The 24,620-nt window shown below is 43.5% G+C and overlaps 2 protein-coding genes across 4 annotated transcripts in view; both read right to left on the reverse strand.

Moving 5' to 3' along the window:
* Positions 1 to 1,282: 1,282 nt before the first annotated feature.
* On the reverse strand, positions 1,283 to 13,534 carry brpf1 (bromodomain and PHD finger containing, 1). 2 transcript variants are annotated; one of them, XM_072366441.1, is made up of 16 exons: positions 13,290 to 13,534; positions 10,916 to 11,707; positions 10,441 to 10,630; positions 10,061 to 10,348; positions 9,353 to 9,870; positions 8,979 to 9,168; positions 8,059 to 8,190; positions 7,704 to 7,832; positions 6,885 to 7,398; positions 6,254 to 6,556; positions 5,879 to 6,130; positions 5,636 to 5,783; positions 5,260 to 5,393; positions 3,448 to 3,563; positions 3,178 to 3,332; positions 1,283 to 2,404 (listed from the first exon to the last, which is right to left on the reverse strand). In XM_072366441.1, the coding sequence occupies exons 2-16, from the start codon at positions 11,659 to 11,661 to the stop codon at positions 2,221 to 2,223; spliced, it is 3,999 nt and encodes a 1,332-aa protein (XP_072222542.1). In that variant the 5' UTR covers positions 11,662 to 11,707; positions 13,290 to 13,534; the 3' UTR covers positions 1,283 to 2,220. The 2 variants fall into 2 exon arrangements, with proteins under 2 accessions (XP_072222542.1, XP_072222543.1); XM_072366442.1 differs by lacking the exon at positions 13,290 to 13,534 and adding an exon at positions 12,857 to 13,225.
* Positions 13,535 to 14,336: 802 nt separating this feature from the next.
* Positions 14,337 to 24,620, reverse strand: part of LOC140271146 (serine/threonine-protein kinase WNK2-like) — a 40,186-nt gene continuing 29,902 nt past the window's right edge. For both annotated transcript variants that reach the window (XM_072366241.1, XM_072366240.1), the window contains 9 exons: positions 24,390 to 24,447; positions 24,225 to 24,298; positions 23,367 to 24,028; positions 22,444 to 22,673; positions 22,057 to 22,275; positions 20,642 to 20,740; positions 17,934 to 17,978; positions 17,134 to 17,435; positions 14,337 to 17,004 (listed from right to left, as the gene is read on the reverse strand). In XM_072366241.1, coding sequence (XP_072222342.1) covers positions 16,654 to 17,004; positions 17,134 to 17,435; positions 17,934 to 17,978; positions 20,642 to 20,740; positions 22,057 to 22,275; positions 22,444 to 22,673; positions 23,367 to 24,028; positions 24,225 to 24,298; positions 24,390 to 24,447 — 2,040 coding nt within the window. In that variant the 3' untranslated portion in view covers positions 14,337 to 16,653. The remainder of the gene's footprint in view (positions 17,005 to 17,133; positions 17,436 to 17,933; positions 17,979 to 20,641; positions 20,741 to 22,056; positions 22,276 to 22,443; positions 22,674 to 23,366; positions 24,029 to 24,224; positions 24,299 to 24,389; positions 24,448 to 24,620) is intronic.

Here is a 24,620-nt window from a genome sequence, read left to right on the forward strand (position 1 = left end):
AGGTGATATTTATGTCCAAATCAGAATTAATTGTTAACATCCTGCCCCTCTTCATCCAACGCCCATGTCTAAATCCAATGTTCTCGTTTGCCGCGTCGGATTGTTGAACCCTGCAGAAGGACTGTAACTACAGAACAAATGTAATGAAACAGAGTGAGAAGATACTAGAGAGTTTGTGTGTATGCAAGCTCCTCGGATGAATAACGTCGACATTTTTTATGTTTAGACAGCATCCTTTAAAATTCCAACTTTGTGCTAAAAAGACAATGATATCCCAAGTTTTGTGGGGCGTCTTTTTTAAAGACGACGGAGATGTGGTGGTAACAGTAGGAGCCGATATCTGAAACAGGATTTCCGTAGGAAAAGAAAAAAAAAAAAAAAGATCTTCTGTGTAAAGTGTGCTCTGCTGAAACCACAGCCTCATGTTTATCAGCGGCTTCCACAGAAGTCGAGTGTTGCAAAGGAAACCCAACGTCTTCACTGAGAGGGATGGTTATCTCAGCTGCAAGTGCAAATAAAAACAAAAAAAACAAAGAGTTTGTGGTGTGTGTGGGTGCTCATTTTGGGTCTTTATCATTTCTGGAACCAGTGATCAGAAACTGATTTCGGTGGAGGGCGCATTCACATTAGATTCACTTGACAGCACAGCCCATCGTGTGGCTTAAATGGTTACACTTTCAGATAAAGTTCCGAGGTATTGATCATGAAAACTGATTAACACGCCGTTGATATCCTGCTGAATAAAACGTGACCAACATGCTGACGTTTTTCGCCTCGTGCATGTCACACATGGCATGTCACACTTGCAGCCACACCGACGTAAGATACCCGTGGGATGATTTTTTTTTCTTTTGTAAAAGCTGTTTGGCAAGTAATGACTGCGCCTTGCATGCTGTGAAATCGAGCAGAGGGCAGATAACCTGCAGAGCCACTTCAAGGCTTTTCGATGGCTGCAACTGTACGCTGTCAGGTGAGCCCTTCTGAGTGCTTTGAGCTCGGTAAAAGAGAGTCGAGGGTGAACTGCAACTCCCGTTTGTTTGCACTGCCACAACTTTTCTCAGGTACATCGGGGAGAGCTTACGAGTTAAGCAGAGTGCCATCAAAACGAAAAGGCTGCACAGAAGAACAGACGCAAGGCACGTAGTTATTGGCAGCGTTTAAAAAAAAAATGGCGAGAAACCCGACTGGCAGGAAAAACTTAAAGAACACTGACGGACAACAGTGACTACAACACGACCCAGGATTTAAAAAAAAAAATCATTTTTCTTTTTTATTAAACTTGGTTTTGTTTTTTGTTTATCTGCATATATAAAAGTTCTAAAGCCATCAGCCTGAAACTAACACAGACAGTGAGGCAATCGTGTTTCAGTTAAGTCCTCATTATTGACTGACTAGTGGCCCGTGTGACAGGTATATGTTAACAAAGGCATCAACAAAAAAACAAAAAAAAAACAACACGGACTGACAGACAAAAAAACCAAAAAAAAAACACCGCACAACAACATCTTGTGCAGTCGGAGTGATTAGAAGTAGTCCATGATGAGACAATTGTGTGGATCTTGTTATCAAGAAGTCATTGGAATAAATTACAGTAACGTTGGTTCGCCCACATTCAGGCTGCAACAGTCTTTCTTTGTGCTCCTCTGACAAGAGATTAGACACTAGCACCAGGCCTTTCTTTTTTTCTTTAATTTCTTCCTTTTGGAGAGAGGGGGGGGTGAAGAAGATGTGCTGGTGAGGTGGCATTTCACAGCCATGCCGACAGTGTGTGCCTTTAACACGCCACACATGCATTTCCCTGTTCAAACGTACGCTGACACGTGTGACTGTGTGAGGAGGACGGGGCGAGGCAGACTTGTGTATGCATCATGGTGTAATGCTCTGCTCTTTTTTTTTGTTGTTTGTGTTTTTTGAGTCAGTATAACATTACCTCATTTCATCTTATTAAACATATATCGACCACATACAAAGGACTGTTTTGATTCATGATTCCAAACACAGCATATCGTCCACCATTATTATCAATATCGCTTTTTTTCTCTTCAATTTTCTTAAATACAATATTTTACACATCAGATTAAATAGGGCTTAGTGTGCATGGGCGTGCGAATCTTGGGGCCAAAGTAGTAGCTGCTTTTTCTCACTGGCACGGTTTTCTTTGCGATCCTGGACACGTGCCGAGGACCCGGATATCGTTTTTGTGCGCACGTGTGTTTGTGTTCAGTCGCTGTCACTGGTTTCGCTGCTGGGGTCTCCCTGCACTTTGCTGCGGTGCTGCATGGCGCGGTGATAGGCCACCTGCACAGACTTGCGAATGTTGGATTTCCTCCCCTCCAGCATCTTCTCCTTGTCCAGCTCCTGGTCCACGCCGAGCGGCACCAGCTTCGACCGCGGCAGCCACTGCCTGTGAGAGCACAAACACACTCGCTCGTTACCGCCTTAACATTTCCAAGCAAAAGGTAGAATGCACGTAATATTGCCATGAAATTTAGAAGCAAAAGCCCAAAGACAACAAACGCATATCAGGCAGTACGTGGAAAAAGGAGTCAATATTTTGTTAAAGTGTAATAAAATCTTCTCTGAAGGCACAGCATTGTTTCCTGTTGCATGTAGCGCTCCTGATTCCTGCACAGTGTTATATGATCAAACTTCTGATAATCCCCTTAGGGGAGCATGAAGAATGCAATAAGCACCTGCTGTTGGCATCAAGTTTCCCACACCCCCCCACTTCAGAGTTAGCAAACCTTGAGCATAAGTCACGCACAGCACATGATGACCTAAAATGCTACGTGTTCTTTCCATCCTCTTCAGTTCTCAAAAACCACGTCTGCCCTATTTCTGCTCAATGTTCTGTCATCTTGCGCTTCGGCACAAGTGCTGCAGCTGTCTTTGAAGTTCTGCCTCTCACTTATTTGTGTGCCGACATCCAGTAACATCAATAGCCTATTTTGCTTGCGTCGTGTATTTTTTTCTGTACATCGCTCAATGGTTTTGGGAGACGAGCACAGAAAGTCGGCACAAATAAACACAAGAGAAAAAAAATGAAGCGAGTCTTAAATCTATCAAACATGGGATCTGGTGCACCCACGTGCTGCATGAGGTTTTTTATGGGTTAAGAAGGATTGCTGACAACGCAATCTGAAAAGAAAAGAAAGATAAAAGATCCAGAGCACTGACCAAGTTCTCTTGTTGTCAAAGAAGAGGACAAGGAACAGGTGCTCCCTGGCCTCCTGGGTCATCTGCTCCCCAAGTTTCAGCACATCCAAAGGAGGAACGGGGATCGGGACGCCCCGGTGAAACACCCCCTCCCTGGGCATCTTTGGGTCGATTATCTGCAGACAAACGGTGGCATTAAGAGGATTATACACGCATCCAAGAAGAAAAGAAAATAACTATGCTCACATGGCTGCAGTCTGCCACAGCTGGAACTAAAATGGTGCGTCTCACCAGAGCCGGATATGAGGGATAACCTCTGCACTTGGCCCACACCAGGTCCAGAGCTTCCAAAGAAGAGTAGTCATCAGATGTCATCCAGCATCCGGACCGTTCCCGGCCACGCACCACTGACGACGAAGGAAATAAGTCACTATTATACAATCTCACTCTCTGCCAAAGAGTGGCTGGTTACGTCATTACATTGTTTGAAACTTTGTATCTTTCATTTGAAATTTGTCAGTCACTGAGAGGTTTTTTGTTTGTTTTTTTTCCCCATCAAAGTAGTTCCGGTTCTGGCTCAGAGCCTTACTATGAATCAGTTCTTTCTGTTTCAACCACCAAAGCTCTGGCTCCAGCACCATAAAAAACCTGCGCTACACTGGCACCACTCTTTTTGGGTGGGATTGTGGAGACCTGCCGGAGAAACTGAAATGTTGTGACCGGGGCTAAAAAACAAACCGATTCAGTCCAGCATGTAGTCCGCTTCATTCAAGAGAGAACAACAACAATCTGAGCCTCAGCATGTGAAGCCAAAGCAGCAGCGAGTGCACATGAGATCAGTGTTCCTCTCATGTTCCTGCTGCTGTCTGAGGTCCTTTTATACCGCTCAAAATATCTGGTATAAATCCACAAACTGACACTTGCAAAGAGGGTCCAAAACAGAAAGCAGCTGCTTAAAATGGTTTTCAAAAACTAGACCAGTGATATGAAGTCATATGTTTGCTGGGAAGCTGTTGTTATTTTTAGAAGGTTAAACGGTTTTCTCAAACTGTGGCCTTCCACAGAAACACACAGGGGGGGGGGACAAACATGCACTGGGAGAGACGTTTAAAGTAACGCAAGAACATGGGTCCGTTGTGGCCTATCTGGCCGGTTTAAAAATCAAGCCGGTTCATACCAAGAATCAAGTTAGAACCGGTTTTAGCACCAGCCCAACCAAAACTTTATCCACCTGGTCAAAAAAAAAAGGGGGAGTAAATCCGTGTCCGGTTAAACCGGGCTTGTTGGGCAGCTACTTAATTGTTTTGACCAGTGTTTTACAGTCATTTTAACTACACAAGCCAGGTTTTGTCACGATGAATAAGATCTCTTTATTTTCTCTTAGCACATCTCATTTCCCCTTCATGCAGTCTGGTGGCTTCATCAGCCTCCAGTCAAAACATGAAGCGAAAATGTAAACATTTTTTTTACCGACTGCTTTTGAACCACCAGCCACAGAGTGGGGAACTGTATCTCAGCGCTACATCTTTTACTCGCTGCAGTTCTGTTTTGATATCTTGTATTATATTTTGCATTTTGGAATCCATTCCGATTGATCTGTTCACCAAGACGAAGATGTGCTTTTAGTCCCGGTTGTCTGTCATTTGCATTATGCAGAAACCTCTGCTTTTGAATTTGATGAAAGTAGCACAGGCAAACGTAGAAACTATCAAATTTGGGCGAGGGTCCCCGCTGGTTTCTTGAGAACAGCAAAAAGGGATTGGGAAATCTTGCTCTCCGAGTGCCCTTCTGGCTCGTTTATTTGAGGTAGAAATGAGAAGGTCGAGCTCTCCAAAGATGGTTGCTTTCACAAACCCTTACATTCTTTTGATAAAAATCAGCTCTGGACAAATTACAAAATGATTAAGAACAAAGTTCCGGTGACTAAAAATGTTGATTCTTGGTGATCTAAATCCTGCAGTTACACCAGCCTTGTTACAGAAACCACGATAGTAACAAAAAGATGAATTAGGAAATCATTCTGAGAACAGTCGGTGTGGAGATAAACAGAAATGAAACACACACACACATCGTGGCGGTTTCAGTGGATAAGAATGTGCTTACAATGTGAAACACTCCGCGATCCTCCAACTGAGTAGGAATCATTCTCTGTGCCTGATGTTTCCTCACTGCTGTCCTCGTGAAAGGCGGAGCGAGAGAAAGAAGCCTTTCCTCTGCCCTGCTTCGAGGGAGTTGTGCTGAAAAAATAAATGCGTAAAAATTAAAACCCGAATATTAGGACGCAGGGCTTTATTACAAGTATTCGGGGGTTAAAACGGATGAGTTTGCTTCAAGTGCTGGCATTGAACTACGTATCTCTTCAGTGAAACTACAACAGAGATAGCTGTCAAGTCTGTGGCTTTGTTACCGCAGATGCCAACTTTTACTTTTCAGAAGGTTCTTTGTTTTGCTGATAACACAGTTTGTGTGAAGTAATCACCTGGTCCTGTCAGAGGCTGCACTGCTGCTGCTGCTGGTTGTGGACTCAGAGTCTGAGCTTGAACGAGGGAGACGAGACTCACTTCTGTACACACGGAAGCTTTCGGTTACTGGCTGGTTTCCTGTATCAAAACCATTGCTTGGCAACCCTGAGGGTAGGAGACAGAAAAAAAGTGAGTGAGCCTGCGACTTGGACTGAGAAAGTCCATATTATTAGCATTGCACTGTGCGCTGCCTTCTGCACCTGGCAGCAGGTCGTCATTGTCGCTGTCGCTGTCAGAACTGGAGCTGGTGTGAGGGCTGCGGGGCCTCTTCCTCGGCCTGCTTGGCGACAGCAGGGCCAGTTGTGGGGGACCGATTGGGCTTTGGCTCACCCCTGCTCCGGCATAACCAGCATCCCGGTTCTTTGGAGGGCGTCCGGGCCGCTTGGGGGGTCCGGATATTTTTGGGTTCTTCTTGGAGAAAAGGACTGATGTCCGACGGCCAACTTCTGGTGCTGGGGCAGATGAGGACACACGGAAGTTTTAATGGAGAGAGATTTAGGGTGTTCCTTTCCTTTTACAGCCAGAAACATTCACATCAAGCACAAAATGATATAAATAATTTTTTCAGGACACACCCTTTCCACCAATCTCCTGGCTGCTGCTCTCGCCCCCCTCGTCGTGGTGCCCTGCAGATGATGAGTGATGAGGAAGCGAGGAACCCCGGTCTCCCACAGACTCCCGGCTCCCTATGCTGGAGCCTCCCTCTCGCTGGTGCGCAAGTTTCCTCTTGATCACGCTGATCTCCTTTCTCAGAGCTTTGGCTCTGCGGGACTGACCAATACTGTGCTTCCCTGAGCTGACCTCATCGAGACGTGCCTGCAGGTAATGCAGCTGCTCTTCCAGAGGCAGCTGCCGCCTGTTCTCCAGCAGGAGCAGCTCTGTGAGAGGCAGGGAGAGCAAGTTCTTTAAGTACTTTAAACAGAGACAAGAAGGGGCGTTAAATCATTGTAAAATCTGTCAAAAATGACTGGAAGCAAGCCAGTGGTGTCGTGTGGGCTAGTTCCAAGTGGCTAATAGTTTTGACTGATGAAAAAGAAAGACAGTTGTTATATAATTACCTTTACTACCAGAAAATATGCCTGAATAAGTGCATCTACGAGAACATATCATACGATATATTTGCATGTCATTTATTCTTTCTGTCATGCTAAAAATGTTTTGGCATGCAAAAAAACTTCCAAAAACCAATGAAAGAGGACCACTTACCATCTTCATTAGAAGACAACGGCCGGTCTCGGTCTCGGTCTCGGTCTCTATCTCTGTCTCTGTCCCGGTCTCGGTCTCGGTCTCGGTCTCTGTCCCGGTCCCGGTCTCTGTCTCTGTCTCTGTCTCTGTCCCGGTCTCTATCTCGGTCTCTATCTCGGTCTCTGTCTCTGTCTCGGTCTCTGTCACGTTCCCTCTCCCGCTCTCTGTCTCTCTCTTGGTCACGTTGACTGTCTGGGCTTGGCTCACGATGGAGGTGCATGCCAGTCTCGTAATCGAATCCTATCCGCTCAGCTTGGCGCCTGGCCGTTCTCATGACGGCACCGCCCATCTCTCGGAGCCGCAAGGCAGCACGATAAAACACCGTGTCCTTGGCGTTGTACTTGAGGCAGTTGTTGACAATGAGGCCAAAGTCGGACTCAAAGGCCTCGAAAGTGAGGTAGTGATGGGACTCCAGCAAATTCCACATGGTCTGAAAGTCCATAGGAGTGTCGATGTGCTCCAGGTAGTCTGGTACCTGGGAGCAGAGTGAAGCAATCACATAAGATGCATGACATCAAATTATGGCTGCAGGTTTGACTATATGGGAAAAGTTTCCTTCAGCATAATGTCAATGTACCATCATTAATCTATGAGATGGGCTGTAATTTAAAAAAATCATTTAGGTTCTATTGTAAATAGGACACAAACACATGGCATACATTTACCTGCATTATCAGATTTAATTTCTAAAAATGAATGAATCTAAACAAAAAAAACTAATGACAGTAATTTAACAAACTGTCCAAGATGAATTTGTAAATGTCTTATGTGTTCAGTCACCTCCTCAAGCGGTACGGGCTCAGTGAAAAAGTTGTTTGTGTCTCTTTCCTGTAACTGTTCTAACGTGCTCCTCAGAAGAACCAGAAAGGGAGTCAGCTGCATCTCCAGCGCCATCTGCTGCACTTTAATCTAAACACAGACACAACTCTTTAAACAGCGTACACCTGTCAGCTGAACAAATACACAGAGAAATGTGTGTAGTAACACAAAGGTGTGCTTGTAATATGACCCACTCCAACAGAAATAAAAGAGATGAAGAATAAACACTCTTCTATATCTCACACCGACAATTGCCATTTTAATTGTCAAAATCTTTGCAGTACTATTTCTATTACTAGTATCTATTTTGCCTCACCGTCTCCCTCTTGAGTTTTTCTCTCTTGCGGATGAGCTCCACCAGCAGCCTCGCTCTTTCCAGGTCGTGCCTCAGTCTCTGCCATGCCTTCAGTTGCTCCTTTAAGGCCGTCTGTTTCTCCTCGCTGTCCCTCTGAAACAAATACAGGACAAACCCATCACCATGCTGGGACACATCCACGGACGTCGGAACGATTTTCTGAGATCTGAGGCATCTTTATTGTAACTAAATCAAGCCATATAAGGAACATAACAGCATTATTTGTAACCCTGAATGTGTCGATTATTCAGCAGCGATACTTAACATACCCAGGCATAGCACATAAAATACACCACAAATGAAAAAAAGAAAAGTCTGCACTCATGACTCAGGGCTTTCGTGCATTTCCAAAAGTGAACCGTCTCTCAGTTGACCTACTGATGAAAATTTTAAGCAGGGTCAAGACATCGCTTTCATCCATAAGGCCACTGTGAGCGTTCATAATGGCCAAATGTGTTAGTCTCTTCTCTTCATGGTGCTGCACAGCCAGGATTTCAGCCTGCACAAGGCTGAGAAAGAGCGCTCGGATGCAGACGGCAGATATGGGCAGGGCCAGACAGAGCTTAATGAGCTTCTCCACCTCGGACAGCATGGAGCGGGTTTGGGGCTGCAAGGTTTACAGGATGGACACAACATCCTGGATAACTTCTCGTCCCCTACACACATCCCTCAGTATGTCCAGCTCAAGCCTTAGCTGCTCTAGTGGAAAAGGGGTCATTCTGGGGAACCCACATCCACTCGTTTCCCCTGAGCGGTGGATATGGAGGCTGATTGGGTGGGGTGTGTGTGTGTGTGTGTGTGTAAATAAATATCGTGCTCAAGCTGTTGAGATAAATGAAGGTGATGAGTAGAAATGTACAGATACGAGTGCAAAGATTTACCAAAGGAAGTTGCGTGGTGGGCTGAGGTGGATGGGGGTCAACGTGTCGTTGTGACGGCAGGTGGGTTTGCAGCCGCCGCAGGAGAGGCACACCGTTGCGACTTTGCCTTTTCAGAGTCCAGTAGCTGTGAAGTCGCTGCATGAACTGACTTTTCCTCGGTACAGTCAAGTTGCTTGTAATTTTGCTGAGCCTGGAAAAAAGCAAAATGTGATAAGATACAATGCCTCCTTTTTTTTTTTGTCCAAGAGCATGTTTGCCCTGCCTGGACTGGACAGAGGTACGCAAAACCTGCTGTTCCACACAGCTCTGGCCTGACCGTTAAATAAACACGCTGTTTGGATCTGTAGGCCCACGCAGATGTAGTGCATGCCTACCTGTGGGGGGGTATGCAGGGCACAGACACCACTGGCGCCGCAGCTCTCCTCTCAGCTAAGATCTTTCTTGCCCTTTTCATCTTCAGCCTGGATTTGGCCTTCGCCCTCTTTGCTCGTTCAGAGCTCCAGCCCTTGGAGTCTTCGTCATGGCCGATGCTGGGCTCATCATCTTCCTCCAGCTCTCCTTCGCTGTTAGATGACCCCATGCTGGCCCCGCCCACTCCCCCTAAAGGTCGGGCTGATCCTGGAGGAGTGTGGATGTCGCAGTATGCGGTCTTCCGGACGCTGAAAGATGTGCCGTTGGCCCCGGTCTCTCTGACAGGCTCCATTTTCATATAGAGGCCAGCTTGCTGAGCGCAGGTGACGTGGAAAGCCGTGTAACAGTTGGCTTTGTGACACTGGATACAGGCGCCGGAGCCACGCTGTTTACAGATGTAGCAGGTGAGCTTCCAGCGCGCGGGAGGGATGTGCTCGATACTATCGATCGGCTCCAGGAAGACTGTGTTTGCGAAGCAGACCTGAGAAATGGCAGCAGGAATCACTTTATTGTGATATTATATATCACATATTACATATATATTATTATTGATATTGTGAGCGAATGAGACAACAGAGAGGCTGAGCCTATTGAGACACTGAGCTCAGCATTCTCACAGTCAGAGTGCCTCAATGGCACCATGATATGTATGCAGTAGTGTATGGATTTACCTCTGGGATCCAGAGGGCGCACACAACATGAGCCCAGCGTGCATCATCAGTCTGTTTAAAAGCTCCTCCCTTGTTTGGACACAGAGCACAGTCCACAGCTCTACTTGGCGACTGCAGGCAGCGACGACATAACCACTGACCCTCTGGGATATAAGGCACACCATAGCACTCTTGGTGTACTGCCAGATTGCACATGTCACAAAACAGTATCACATTGCTGTTCTGACACTCTCCATCGTTACAGATGCAGCAGACAGCATCCTCGTCAATTAGGGTGCTGGGATCTGCCTGAGACGAACACGACATACCAGAGCAGAATAAATATGTGTATGTTTCAGTGTGAGAATGTCAAACTTTCCTCTGTATATGAGTTCAGGTACCTTGTTGTGGCTCTCAAAGTAAGACTCCTTCTCTAAGCGGTCCATGAGGTACTCAAAGACCTCCTGAGGAATGGGTGGCACGCCGTCACGCCGTCGCTTGTCGTTCATGATGCCGAGCCAGATGTAGTCCTCCTCGTCGATGTCGTACTCTACCTCCTCATCCAGCTCCTCCACTGACTTATCAATATACCTGACGTTCCGAATGGGACAGAGGAGTAAAATGTGGGTACACAATGAGTAATGGGAACAAACAGAAATGTAATTAATTAGGCGTGTCGGAGTGGTTCTTATTTTAGCATTCGGTAGAAGAGTGAAATAAAGAGAGAAGAGCATTAGGAATCAGATTCAATTTACTCACATATGCAGCACTGAAAGTAGGTTTTTTGAACTACTGTCAACTATGTATGTATGCGTCAATACATTTCTTTTGGATACATAAATATAAATGAACCAAATAACAATTCTACTCCCTAACCTGTAGTAAGATGATGGCCGAGGAGGGGCATCGGGTCTCTCTTGGTCCAGTTCTCTAAACACTGCCTCTGGGAGCTTGACTCCAGGACCAGACTGGCTGTTGTGATGATGAGATAAGCCATCCTTCTTCTTTTCTTTACTCTTATGCTTCCCAGTCTTCGGCGTGGCCTTTCCTCCATTAGAGGATGGGATATCTGAACGGTCCTTTCCACTTCCTACTAATTCACCGCCTCCAGCTCCACCGTCGCTACCATTACACACCCCACCTCCACAACTACCCGTCCCAGACGCCGGAGCATCGTCTGCATCGCTATCTTCCTCTGACACCACATCAATGTTCTCAAAGATGCTAATGCGGTGAATACGACCCTGGAACTCCAGCTCCACCATGCTCTGTGCCTGAGCGTAGGTCATGGTCTCTCTCCCCGGAGAGTGAGAGCGGTCTGACCGGTTGGGGCTGCCAGGTGTGTTCCCTTCATGACCAAGTCCTCCTCCTCCTCCATTACCTCCACCGTCATCCGTATCCCCCGAACAAGCCAGCGAGGCGCGAGGAGGTCGCCCCTTTCTCTTCTTTTGGGGTATCATCTGTGCAGGTGTTGGGTTGTCATGGTCATAGTGGTAGAGGTGATACTCAATGCCGCTGTAGCTCTTGTAGACCTTACGACAAGACTCCACGGGGCACTCGTATGGGGGCTTGGTGGCCCGCAGATTGTGACAGAATGTTTTTACATCAAAATCTAGCCCCATTGTGCCAACAGCAGCTGCTGGGACAGACAGTGTTTCAAGTTTACATCTGAAACAGGAAAACGAAAAGGGAGAAGCATGATTTAAAAATGCAATACAGCACAATACTGAGATACCTGGTTGTGTCATTTAATTGTTGCAGTTCAAAAACACCAGTGTGGATAAGACGCACCCGCATGTTGTGCGCATCACCTAAATACTGTGCTTACTTAATTTGAGTATTTCCATTGTATGCTGATTAGTACCTCCACTCCATAACAGGTCAGGGAGAAGTATAGAAAGTTCTCCATCCACTGCATTTGTTTGACTCTTGTGTACAAATTACTTTTAAGATGAGGCTTTGACACCATAAATACTAAAATGAGCTTTCCAAATACAATATTGTCGATAACAAATCCATACTTAAACCCAAAGTTGCGGCTACATCTAGTATTTTTCATGCAATACTTCACTTGGAGTATCCCCCCCATCGCCGTATTGGTATTTTTTTGTTTATGTACAGGAGCTGAATATTTCTTACAACAGTGGTTATGGTCTAACCACGTGATCATGCCCGCCCCCCCTTCTCCCAATGGGAGACAAATTATTATGTTTTGTCTCCAAGTAGCAGGTGCAATTCAGGTCAACAGTTATGATATTTACTAAGTTTAACCATGTTGGGCTAACAGGCGAGGGAACGGTCACACAGCTGACTGTACGTTGGCGCTCGTTCACGTCCCATGACTTAAGAAAAAAGGAAGCAGCAGAAAACAACTTAACAAACAGAGCAACATTGCACTGGCTTGGAACCTCTCGGGACAACCACATAACACATATTTTAAACCAGCTAGCGTCAGCGTTAGCATTTTGCTGTTGTTTACCTCACACAATGAAATACTGCAGCAAACGCTATTAGCCAACATGCTAACAGCAGCTAGCAAACAACAACAACATTAAGTCTCTTTCCAAAAAACACAGCTAAACATAACTTGGCCACTACACACATACACACGAAGTCATTTTATTGCCCTTTTTTCAATCTTCACTGTCGCTCAGTGTTTCACTTATTTCAGTAGACGTGTAATGCGCTTGCTAAACTGTAGCTGTGTTGACGGGTAAACGTTAGCTAAACAAAGACATATATAACGTAAATGTTACAAAGCATTTTGATATTAGTAATAATAAATAGCACGAATAAAGAGCATTTGAAGTTACATACACTACAGCCTGACTGTAACCATTCAGCCCCAGTGTTTCCCTCCATAATGACCTCACCCTGTGAATCCCAGCTACTGTTCAGCAAAATGTCAGTTTAATGCATGATTGCATGACTACGGTATGATGTGTGTTCAGATCTAGCACTCAAATTGAGACCCATTAACCAGCTAACGTTAGTTCTCCATCCCCGCAACGATAAATCTATGTGATGTTTTGCAGTATGATGAAAATCTCCAGGCTTGCTTGTTTTGCATAAGGGCTCTACTAACGTCACTTTGTGTTTTCAGGGCACAGTGGGTTAAGATGGAGAATTAGAATTACCACAGAATCACGCCTGCAAATAGTCCTCAATAGTCAAAATGTGAACGGAATTCTAACAAAAGTAACGTTCAACGTTAACATTAGAGTTCATGGCTGACGTTTTAAACACTTACTACTCCACGTTCCTCAAGAAAGACTGCGTGCTTCGGAAACCTCACAGCAGCTCAGGAGGGTTGCAGTTCGATTTTTAATTCATTAGATAATCCCAGAGGAGACCACAGGAAGCGTAAGTACAGTGAGATGTTTTTTTTATGAAACAGTATACTATCCAGATCATTTCATTGTGAGTGGAATAATTCAGGAACTCGGTCAGACAAAAGGGGCAACCATTGCTGTAACGCTGCGCCGTAGACTCGGTTGACACATTCGCCACGCAAAGCAAGAGCTCATTCAACGCATTTTACATTGGATCAAATGGAGGGACGCAGTGGGCGGGACAACCCACTCTGATTGGTGTTTGAAGTTGGGCTGAGTTAGGGGATTGGTTTGTAGAATTAGGATGGGCTGGGTCAGTTTTTGGAGCTGATCCAATCCAGCACAACCTATTTCTCAGCTTTGGTACTAAAATAGAGCCTATGGTTAAATTTTAACAAAGTTTTTAGAATCCCAAAGATATCCTTGTTGCACCGATTCATAGAGTCTCCCCCAAAAAAATTTCTATTAACTACCAAGGTAGCTCCTTAATGTTGCGAATCTGTGAATTTGTAATAAAATGTCCGTAGTGCGGAAGGGTCTGGCCCTGTATGGTCAGCGGGCTTACCTTCTCGTTTATTCAAAGAGATAACAACTCTTCATCAGGAATTAAATGTTTCAGAGTTTTTAAAAGTTCCATGCAATATTAATCTGTAATCGTGAGTAATGGTACTATTAGTTATATAGACCATCCTAACAGGGGGCGCAACAGGTGAACAGGGGTTAAAAACAACAACTTATGGATATCACATTAAAACTACTCCCTGGTGAGTTAAAACCCATTCTTTTTAACAAACCCAAGGTTTTTTCAAATGTTTGAATATTTTTTGTCACAAAAGTCTTCCAATGTTTTTGAAAAAAATAATAATAATAATTCCATCCAGCAATCTGAAAGAAAAAGGAGAACAGTACAAATACTGAGAAGAAAAAAAAAGGGTTTTATGTGTTGAAATAAAACAGACATACCATCAAGGACAAAATATTTATTTCTCTCTCAACATACAGTCTGTGATAAGAGTGCAGCAGGACAAGGTGGGGTAATGCAGTGGGACATACAGCAGGCAAAAGCAATCCCACACAGTTTAAATACAAGCCTTTGACAATCGTAGCATATTCATCAGGATGCAGAGAGAAGTGATATGTGAAGAGGAAACCGAGTTTGGACTGCTCCCTCCTCCGTGCATTTCAGCTCTCTTTTTTCTCACTGCATCTAAATGAGTGTGCCGGGGATGGTTGTTCCCACCTTTGCTCTCCACTCAGTAGCAGCAAAGGGAGGTTGAATATAACAGACCGGATACAAGTGACAGAGAACAGAAATCTCTTACTATTGGAAGTATTTCACCAAAGCAGAAGACTCTGCATAATATCCTATAAAAGTCCAATTCAAACCGAATTGATGGAATAATATACATCAAAGCAACCCCTCATCCATCACCATTACCCCCTAAACAATCAAAAACAAAATATACAAATACAAGCTACAAGAAAACTATACAATTCACAGCTTTGGCAGGACCGGGGTGCGAGAACCTTGGTAATGCGTTGTAAAGATGTGAGGTTGCCAACCATAATATCTGTACTGATTCGTTGCTTTGTGGAACATTAAAGTTTGGCCATGCTTGTCAGTGATTTGAAGAAAAGACAAAACAAGTACAGGCGGGTGAAACCCACTTATATACACAGTGCAACTCCAACATAGAATAAAGACAGACAGTATTATTGTGCAAATCCCCCACATCAAGTTTTATTTTAACTTTGCGATACGTTACTGAAAATAAATGGGATAAAACAAGGCGGTCATCAAAAGCAACCTGTGAAATCAACACATCAATCTTTCAGCAAGGCAATAACGCAGCTTTTACAAGCATGTCTTTTGTTCATTTGTACCGTCTTAGAGGAACAAAATGCTTAACTGTACAGAGAATCATCTGGAAGAAATAGCAGCAACCCCCCCCAAAAAAAAAATATATTACACAAGTTAGAAACATCAGACTTAAGTGGTAATTGCACTGAACATTTCACATATGCTGAGTGCTAGCTAAGTTGAAGACATATTTATCAGTGGTGAATTCGGAGTTTGCCAGGTGGTTTGTAGTATTGATACTTCGCTTGGTAACGTCTTACTGTTGCTTGGTGATTTGTGACTTTGCTCAACTTTGCAGCTTTCTCCTGTTGCACACGTCAAAGATAAGGCTTGTGGCAAGGCCACGGTCAAAGCTTTATGGAGGGGTTTAAATTGCACTTTTGAGCCTCAAGCCTTCACGTATCGATTGCTACATTCTCATCAAAACACTCCCAGAGGCATATACTGTAGAAACAACTATGTACAGTATATGTATGGCTCCCGACGCTGCCGTTCCTCTACAGCACTGCCAGCTCTCGCGCTGTCCAATGCATTGGTTGTCGAATCAAAACAAAACAAAACAAAACAAAAAAAAAAAAAAAAAAAGGAGGCTGTGTCCAGCTGAACCATTTGACCTGAATGAGGGGATTTTGGCTGCTGGCGTATATATATATATATATATTAATTATTTCCCCGCGTCCCTCATCAGTCACACTTTTACAATTTGTTTCTGCAAGGCATCAGAACATCTCACCACTATGGCATTCCATCTGTCACAGGGGTGAAAAGTAAACAAGAGTTAAAACATGATTCTACTTTTTAAATAAGAATATATGCTGTGTTAACAGTGCAGGACAATAAGGGCATTCGTATGTAAACCAAAACATTTTCTGTAATGCGTTAAAAAAAAAAAAAAACAAGACCGCACTCAAACTACCTTTAAAGAAAATATCTTGGATGCAAAAGTGATTTCTTTCAAAGAAAGAGAAAATAAATCAAATCAATGTTCAAGGCACTACATTCCTGCAAACATTTTACTTGTAAATACTGCTCTGTTTTTGAATACCAAGACAATGGTACTTTGATTCCAATGTAGTGTTTAAAGTGTACACAAAACAAAAAAGGCAAAAAGCAATGTGGAAAGTAACAAAGAACAGAATGAAATGGGTTTTTTTGTGACTGAATATAAAATGTCTTGTATGGCTGAGTTTAGTTAAGACCAAAGCCAAAAAGCACGGGGCATTCAGACATACTTAACATGTACCGTATAGTATTCACACGCACGCACACACAGTTTACTACAGATATATGTGTTGTGCAAAGAATACCAACACTTCATCATGTTATTTACAGCAGACTATGTATAAGTGTGACTCTGGTGAGAAAAACAGCAGAGTGGAGTTGGACTATCCAGCAAACGCAAACAAAATTTAGAAAGCAGATCAGGTAGTCCTAGTGGTTTTTGGAGAGGAACCATTGTTGGGGTTGTGTATGACCAAAGGGAATGCTTGGATTCCTGGGTTTGCCATAGTGGTGTAGGGCATCACTCTCGGAGCCCCAAGCAAGCCTACAGGAACCGAAGAGCTTACGGGACTAGGCATGCCAGGCCATTGCTGGGGGTAAGGAGGACCGGGAACCCTCCCACCATAGGAGCCTGATGGCACAAGGTAACCAGGAGGAAGCATTGCAGAGGAATTCGGTGCTAGGGTAGCGGGCAAACTGGGGCTTAAAGCAGCAGTCATTGGGCATGAGAGGGGCAGCTGGAACTTGTTGGGAACAGCATGGCTTTTTATCTGGAATAGAAGGCAGTTGTAGAAAATAATGCACACACCGATTCATACTTGCATATAATACGTAAAATAGAAAATACACTTAAACTAACAGATCCCCTAATCACTGATTGGAAAGTTGAAATTTAATACCTCATGTGTAACTGTTCCCATCGGCGACAGCCTGCCCTCCAGGCTCTGCTGGAACCTCTGCTGTTTCATCTGGTTCAGGGAGAGTCGGGGTTGACTGGCCGCCGCTACAGTCTCCTTTGTCCAGTCATCGACCAGTTTGTGGAGGTCGTCGGTAAATGTTCCTCTCTTGTTGTTGCTGTTGTTGGTCTGGACCTGAGCGAGCCGTGTGAATGGCTGATGAGAGGGTGAGGCTGTGCCCGCGGTGACTGCTGGCTGTGTCTGACTGGAGGCCGTCTGTGCTGCAGTGGTGTTGAGAGACGACCCTGGAAGAACAAAAAGACTTACAAATCTGCCAGGATCGTCCAAATTTCAAAAAGGAAAAAAAAAAAGTGACGACTTTCGACTGTCAAATCAATTGGCTGCTTGGGGGCAGTTTTAACTAAATTAACCTATATCACAGACATGAAAGCCTCTTTTTAGTGAGGCCAGATAAGTACAGCGCTACAACTGACGTGTTCTGCCGACAAAGCAGCCAAAAGATTACAAAACGCATGGCTTCCATGAAATAATAAAGAAGAAATTAAATGTGTGATTTGCAAGCGGTGACAAATTCCACATTCAAGACACATAGGTACATCGGCATGCAAAACAAAAAGAAAAGGCAAGTGCAACAGTCTGAAGTGTCAGGGACAACGTCTTCCACAAGTGGCTCCACATTTTCAAGTGCCAAAACAATAAAGACCAAAGTGTACATTACAAACATGAAGACTAAAGAGGTTAGACTTAGAAATACATAGAAAAATAGTAAATCAGATAGTTACTACTACTGCGCTCTTTGCCTAGACATAGTCGTTTCAGAGTGGACCCTATAAGAAGGTAAAACAGCACAAGACAGAAACAGTTAGGTCGGGACACACTGCACACCACATGTATGTGGACAAGCTGCTTCAAAAGCACAATCAGCTATCAAAACAATCGGGGAGAGAGAAAGAGGAAAAAGGAGGACAAGGGTTTTAAAAAAAATAATAAAATCTGTGAGGAAGACTGGAAAAACGGAACCTAGGTGCCCCTTTTATTACTTATACAAGCTGGCTGCTAAAAAGTGTACCTGGCAAGCATTAAAGGAAGCACACTTTGCTTTGGATTGTGATGTTGCAATGTTATCCAGCTCCTGCTCCTTCTCAGGATGAAGACATTTATGGTGAATGTAACACTTGTCTGACAGTGTTTTCTGGTCTTTATTTAACAGGGTTGAAAGGAAATTGGGTGAAATGAATCTCAACTGTCTCTCCAAATAGAGAGGACTTCAATCATTTAGCTTTATTGGTCTGCAAGCTTCTGTATGAATTATTGGCTCACTAGCTGGCGGGCAGACAGAGAGGAAAACTGTTTTCTAAGGGAGGAAGGCTGGAGGCTGGATTGAAAACAATGATCCCTTTGTCCATGTGAGAAAGCCTGTGAAGCAAAATGTGAAACCTAAGTAAATAAAATGTCAAACTGAAAGAGACACACAGAAACTAGCTGGAGCTTGTCTAAGTAAGCGCTAGTAAACATGCGGGAGAGGTGAACTGGAAATAAAACAAAACAGTAATATTGATGATACAGCCCTTCATATGGTGGAGCGTGTCTCCATCAGTGCCCTGCCTGGCGCCTGCACCATGCACGTCTTCTCCATCCAAACATGAGGGACAGATAGAGCAAAGGGCCCTGCCTACCAGGGACAGGTTGGGGAGGGGGGGGGGGGGGGGGGGGGGGGGGTTCTCTTGTACACAGGATTGCAGATGTGGGCAAAGTGCCTCAACTTGTAAGATGTTATACAATAAAAATTAACAGTGGATGGAAACACACAACAAATTAAGAGGGTATAAAGACAGTCATTCTCAATAGAACATGTACACGCACACAGTCACACTATTGTTTTAGATCTGACCACAGGCCCATGTTTGGACTCGACCAGCATTTCACAAGCCCAAATGTGCTTTAATTATTATTTTTTTTCTCCCCAAAAGCCATAAGCTCTGCATTAAGCAACTGTATGAGGGGAAGGAAGCAATATGTCAAAAAACTAAATGATTATGAATGTCGCGGGTTAAAAGATAAGAGAAAAAGAAAAACTGTACACTGACACATGTACTTATTTAAAGTCACTTGCAGCCTGGCCACTGAAGACCACACGTGAATGTATAAGAGGCAATGCAGCTCAGAAATGTAAATATTAGCAAATATCAGCTCCGGTTGAATTTGATGGAAGCAATGTTTTTTTAAGAAGAAAAAAGCTCAACAGGGGCAACAAACGCCTGGAGAAGTGGTACTGAGAAGAAACAGCAGGGGGGACATATTGCCACCAATTATGTTAATTAATAACACAACAGTAACATGTCTGGGTATAAAAAGAGCACCTTAGAGAGGCAGAGTCTCTCAGAAGTAAAGATGGGCTGAGGCTGCAACAGTCTAGAAGTTGTGAGGCAAGAACAGAATAATGTTCTTCAACGTCTAGTAAAAATAAGTAAGATTCTGTAATGGATATGACTGCATAGGCTCAGAAACACTTCCAGAGATCATTATCCTCTAATGTAGTGGTTGGGCCTTATAGGCTAAAAAGAGAAATCCTCCTTAACCTATCGTGGTTTCAAAGTTCATTTAAAATAGACACCAGCTAAATGGAAAACTGCTCCGTGGTCAGACAGACAAATTAAAATAGCAAAATGCTTCTTGGAAACATTTGACCCTGCATCCTCTGGACTAAAGGAGATAACTGCTTGTTATCAGCACTCAGTTCAGAAAACTGCATCTCTGATGACATGGGGGTGCATTAATGCCTATCGAACAACCTGCACATCTGGAAAGCCGCCATCAATGCTGAAAGGTACATACAGGTTTTAGTGCAACAGTCCTCTCCCAAAGGTCCAGGAACTGGTGTCATCTGTTCCCAAATATTTCTGGACCGCTATTAAAAGAAGAGAGGATGCTACACAGTGGTAAACGTGACCCTGTTTACCTTTTGTAAACGTGTTGCTGCCATCAAATTCAAGATGAGCAAATATCTTTCCGTAAAATAGCAAAATGTCTCCCGTTAAAGACAGTTTTAATGTGAATTAAAAATAAAAGCAATTTTGGGTTAAAGACATTTACAAATGACTGTTTTAGAATGACCTGCTTCAGTGACCGAACTTTTGTTTTGGTAGCGTGTGCCTTCATTAGGCTACTGTTAGTTCATTTAGCAGATATACAGCAACTAAATTACTAACTTCAAGTTTGCATGTGGCTATTATCCCTCTGGCTGTCAGCAAAAAATATAAATATATCATATGGAACACAATCTTTGAGGGTGTTGATGTTCAGTATGAGTCGTAGGAAGAAAATAAATGTTTGTAACGAGTGAAATTTATGTGAGAAGTCTTGCCAGGAGGGTGAATAATAGTATCCATAGAACGTAGAAACAAACAAAAAAAAAAAAACAGAAAACAAGGTTGGTTAAACAAAAAGTATGGAAATGAGCAAGGGGAAATAGAAAAGAACAAATACAAACAGATGGACAGAGACACAGGTCCACTGAGGAATCTAGTGCGTGGTTTGCTACTAGATTTATAGGTGACTCTCTCTGAAGTTTGGTGGTAAACCGTCCAGCCTGTAAAAATGAATATAAGAGGGAAGAAGAGAAGAAACAAGAGAAGAGACACTTTGTAAAAGTGCACAGAGACTGGGATGAGAAACCCTCAACATCAAAAGCACCAGAAAAGGAAACTGAGAAGGATAGATGGATCAAAATACCATTATGTGTGTCATTCTACCAATTTAGCAGAAGCCTTTTGGCAAACTACTTAGGAGTAAGAAAAAGTTTCATTTAAAACGTACAACTAATCACAGTCTAATCAGGGGTGATTGGAAGAAAAACTTTCAAATGTTGTGCGGGATTTATCATATTTACCAGGTTACCTGCTCAGATTAATATGGACTAAATTAAATAGTCAAATGTAGTAACAAATGAATCTGATAAAAAAAAAAAAAAGAATACTTCATGAACCAGTTAGACAAAGACCTGAAGGCTCAAAAGATGACTGAGGCTAATGTTTAATAAAACGCTTCCTCATACACATCCACATTTAACAGCAGCAGGAGGCTGTTGACCTCTTGATATAGTTTCAGACGTTTAAAAATGTTCCCTCTCGTTGCTTCAAAGATCAGCAGATAGAAAAAAAGTCATGTTTTATCATCTATATGTCGTGAAGAAGTTTTATTTACCGGTCGACTGAAGACAGCTCAAGAGTAGTGAAAACCTTTTGGTCTTTTGCAGTCATCTAACATTTCAACCACTGAGTAAATTTCATATAACAGGTTTTGTTTGATAGGTTTAGGTTGGTTACCATGACCGGATGGGAGGGGTCTAACCTCTGGTGATGTTTTTAGGTATGTTCTTATGTATTTCACAGTTTTTCATGTCATATTATTGCATAAACAGAAAATTCGCACCACAGAAAGACTGCAGACTTGTTTTTAAAACCTGCTAAACGATTAAAGTGCAGGACAACCTTGGTTTCTCTTTACTAACTAAGAAATTCCACAACAGTGAATCTGTATCATTTGCAGAGGAGATGATGAATGTAAGGATACGATGCGATTTTGCATTGCTTACATTGCTACTTTTCCCAAATGGCACCCATCTGGTTGCTTTAAAAAATAAAAAAAAAGAATCTGTATATCCTGGCGTGACTTTAATGCTGCTGGGAATATGTGGTGTAAAATGCTTCGACAGTACATACAGTGTATGTTAAACAGTTGACAGTGAGGTGGCTCTTCATCCTCTAGTTTGCAAAACATGAACCATGAAGAATATGAACAACATGAGCAACTCTTAGTAGTTAACATGGCCCTAATGCTGCTTTTGTAGATGAATGCCATTTCTGTGCAATAACAGTAGCATTAACATGAATCTGTAAAGAGTACCTTGGCCAGTGCCAGCTTGGTTGGCCATTCCATCAGCATGTCGCCCGGCGTAGATGTTATCCGAGGAGAACGAGCCCTTCAACGAACAGGGTTGCTGGGTGTGGACCTGCTCGAGGACTGTGCCAGGCTGCGTGCTGGAGCTGCCACTGGAGTGGGCAGAACCCTCTGATAGAAGGGAACTTTTAGCTGGTGAGCTGGATGAACTGGCAGCACTTTCACCTTGATTACAAAAAAAAAAAAAAAAAAAAAGTGTGAGCCAGTGTGAGTCACTGATTCACACACTCCCACAGCTTTCTAAAAACTGATGCCATTATGGCGTTTTCCAATACAAAATAGGCCTTTCTGATTGAAAATTCTCTTATCACCCCACCATCCCAACCCACACACCTTTCTTCTCAGCACTGGTGGTGTTGAGATTATTTCTGAGCTGCTGCACCATCGGGTTGAGCAGTTTTCCAGCTTTCAGCTTGTGCTTGCTGGTTCTGCGCCGTCGGCCGGTTGGTGGAACGGCATGAAGCAGGCTGACATTGGGAGGCAGAGATTTTCCCAGCTCATTGTACAGACGCTCAATCTCACTCCTCTGGAATGCCTGCAGCTCAGAGATCTCCTTCATGTGTCTATTAACCAGTCACAGGAAGAGAAGAAAGAAATAAGCTTCAAATGTTGTGAATGGCTTACTGACATATACCAAACCCATGATCATTATGCATGGAAGTTACATCCTACATCTCCTGAAGAGAGTCTAATTAACAAGTCATTAACACATAATCCATCAGAAATAAACCAAAATACATAAAATTACAACTGTATGGCATCTTGTTTGCGTCTTCCATTTGGTCATTAATGCTACAAAGAATACTAAGAAAAGACAGTAATCTGTCTGTGCTAAGGTCAGTGGACAAAACTGGATTAAACATGTTCTGACATCCTGCTAAACTCTTGCATTAATACATGTCCAGTGACGGGTTTGCTCTGCTCTGGATAATGTTATGACATTTTCAGCTTAAATCAGTTGATACGGTTGTGATGATACAATCTGTTCATACTGGCAGAGCACTCCTGATGTTCGGATGACCGTAACAGAAAAGAGCCGATATCAAAATTATTTAAATCATTAGTTCAAAAGACAAGCTTCGCTATGCCAAGATAACAACACAAAGTAAAAATTGCCATGACAACCAAATCAGCTTTGTTATCTGGAGGTCAAAGAAAAATATTAAGTATGGATGGTTTGGGCTTTCATGGAACAGCTACTTATTTCTAAAGCAAAAAAAGTAGTTCTGACTGTATGTAGGAGGAAGTTACTTTACTTTTCTCTAAGTTTCTGTAGTTCTTTCTTCATATCTGCATCCTCAAACTCCGAGTCATTATCGCTGCTGATGTAAGATGAGTGGGCATGTCCTGCAGCAGGCGAGGGAGTGTGACCATTCATTACCACAGGCTGTCTGCTTGGTGAATCAGAGCTCTGTTCACTTTTGCTTCTACCAGAGCGCCGCAGGAATGCGACTGCCCTCTTCACAAGGTCACTTCCACTGTGCTCAGACAGGGTATGAGGTGGGGGAGCGGCGTGAGCTGGAGGAAGCGCCATGCTGCTGCTGTCCTCGTCGGCTGAGTCAGAGTAGAGTTGAGACGAGTTTTTACTGTGATGATGGGTTGTACTGTCAATAGTCTGGGCTCTAGGAATGCGGCGTGGGGTGGCTTCGGGGCTGGAAGTGGGGGTGACTTGGTAGAAGTTTGGGGGGGCGGAGTAACGGTTACCACTGTGGTGTTCAGAGGTTTCTGCATACTCATCAGCCTCAGCGGTCCCAGATGACCTGCAAGCTGACGCACAGCTTTTCCCTTTCCTCTCCATGCTGTGGGTATGGCTCTGGGACCCTCCAGAACCACTAGAGGGTGCTGTGGAACCGCATGTGCTGTGGCTCGTCTTCGTTTTCTCTGAAGGATAAATGACATCCTGTGGAGTGGGGATGATCTGGGAGGCAGACAAACCCATTTTTATAAACAAAGTTTAGGCCTATAAACATCATCGACTAATGCAGAGATTAAGCAATAACTGGAACGAGAACAAACACTGACATAAGTCATGACCTAAAATACAATTTATTTCAGTCAAATGACATTTATATTGAGCAGATTTTCTCTGTAAGAGCTTGAAAGTAGCTTCTTACTTGAAAACGGCTTTTGGAGCTGTATGAGCTGGTGCTGGCAGTCGCATCTTTTTTCTTCAAAATCCTGTTCGAGGCTACGGAAGCAGTAATGGGAACTTTCAAAATAAACAAAACCATTTTCAAACTATAAAGTGATATGGGCATTCCATAGATAAAGTTATCTACCTGCCACTGCAGAGTCACTTAACGTGCCCACACTATCCGCACGTTCAGGAATCTGTGGCTAACAGAGAAAGAGAGAAGTGTGTGTGTATGTGGGTGTTTGCGTTTATTTGGGTTGTGACACAACATTAAAACATCAGTGGGGTAAGGCTAGTTATGACCCTCCGCTCAATGAGTCACAACCTGGGATGATTTGGCATTATTTATACATACAAAATAAGAAGAGGTGGCACT

Source organism: Leuresthes tenuis, unplaced genomic scaffold (assembly GCF_036924035.1).
Source record: "Leuresthes tenuis unplaced genomic scaffold, fLeuTen1.0.hap1 SCAF_16, whole genome shotgun sequence".
NCBI lineage: Eukaryota > Metazoa > Chordata > Actinopteri > Atheriniformes > Atherinopsidae > Leuresthes > Leuresthes tenuis.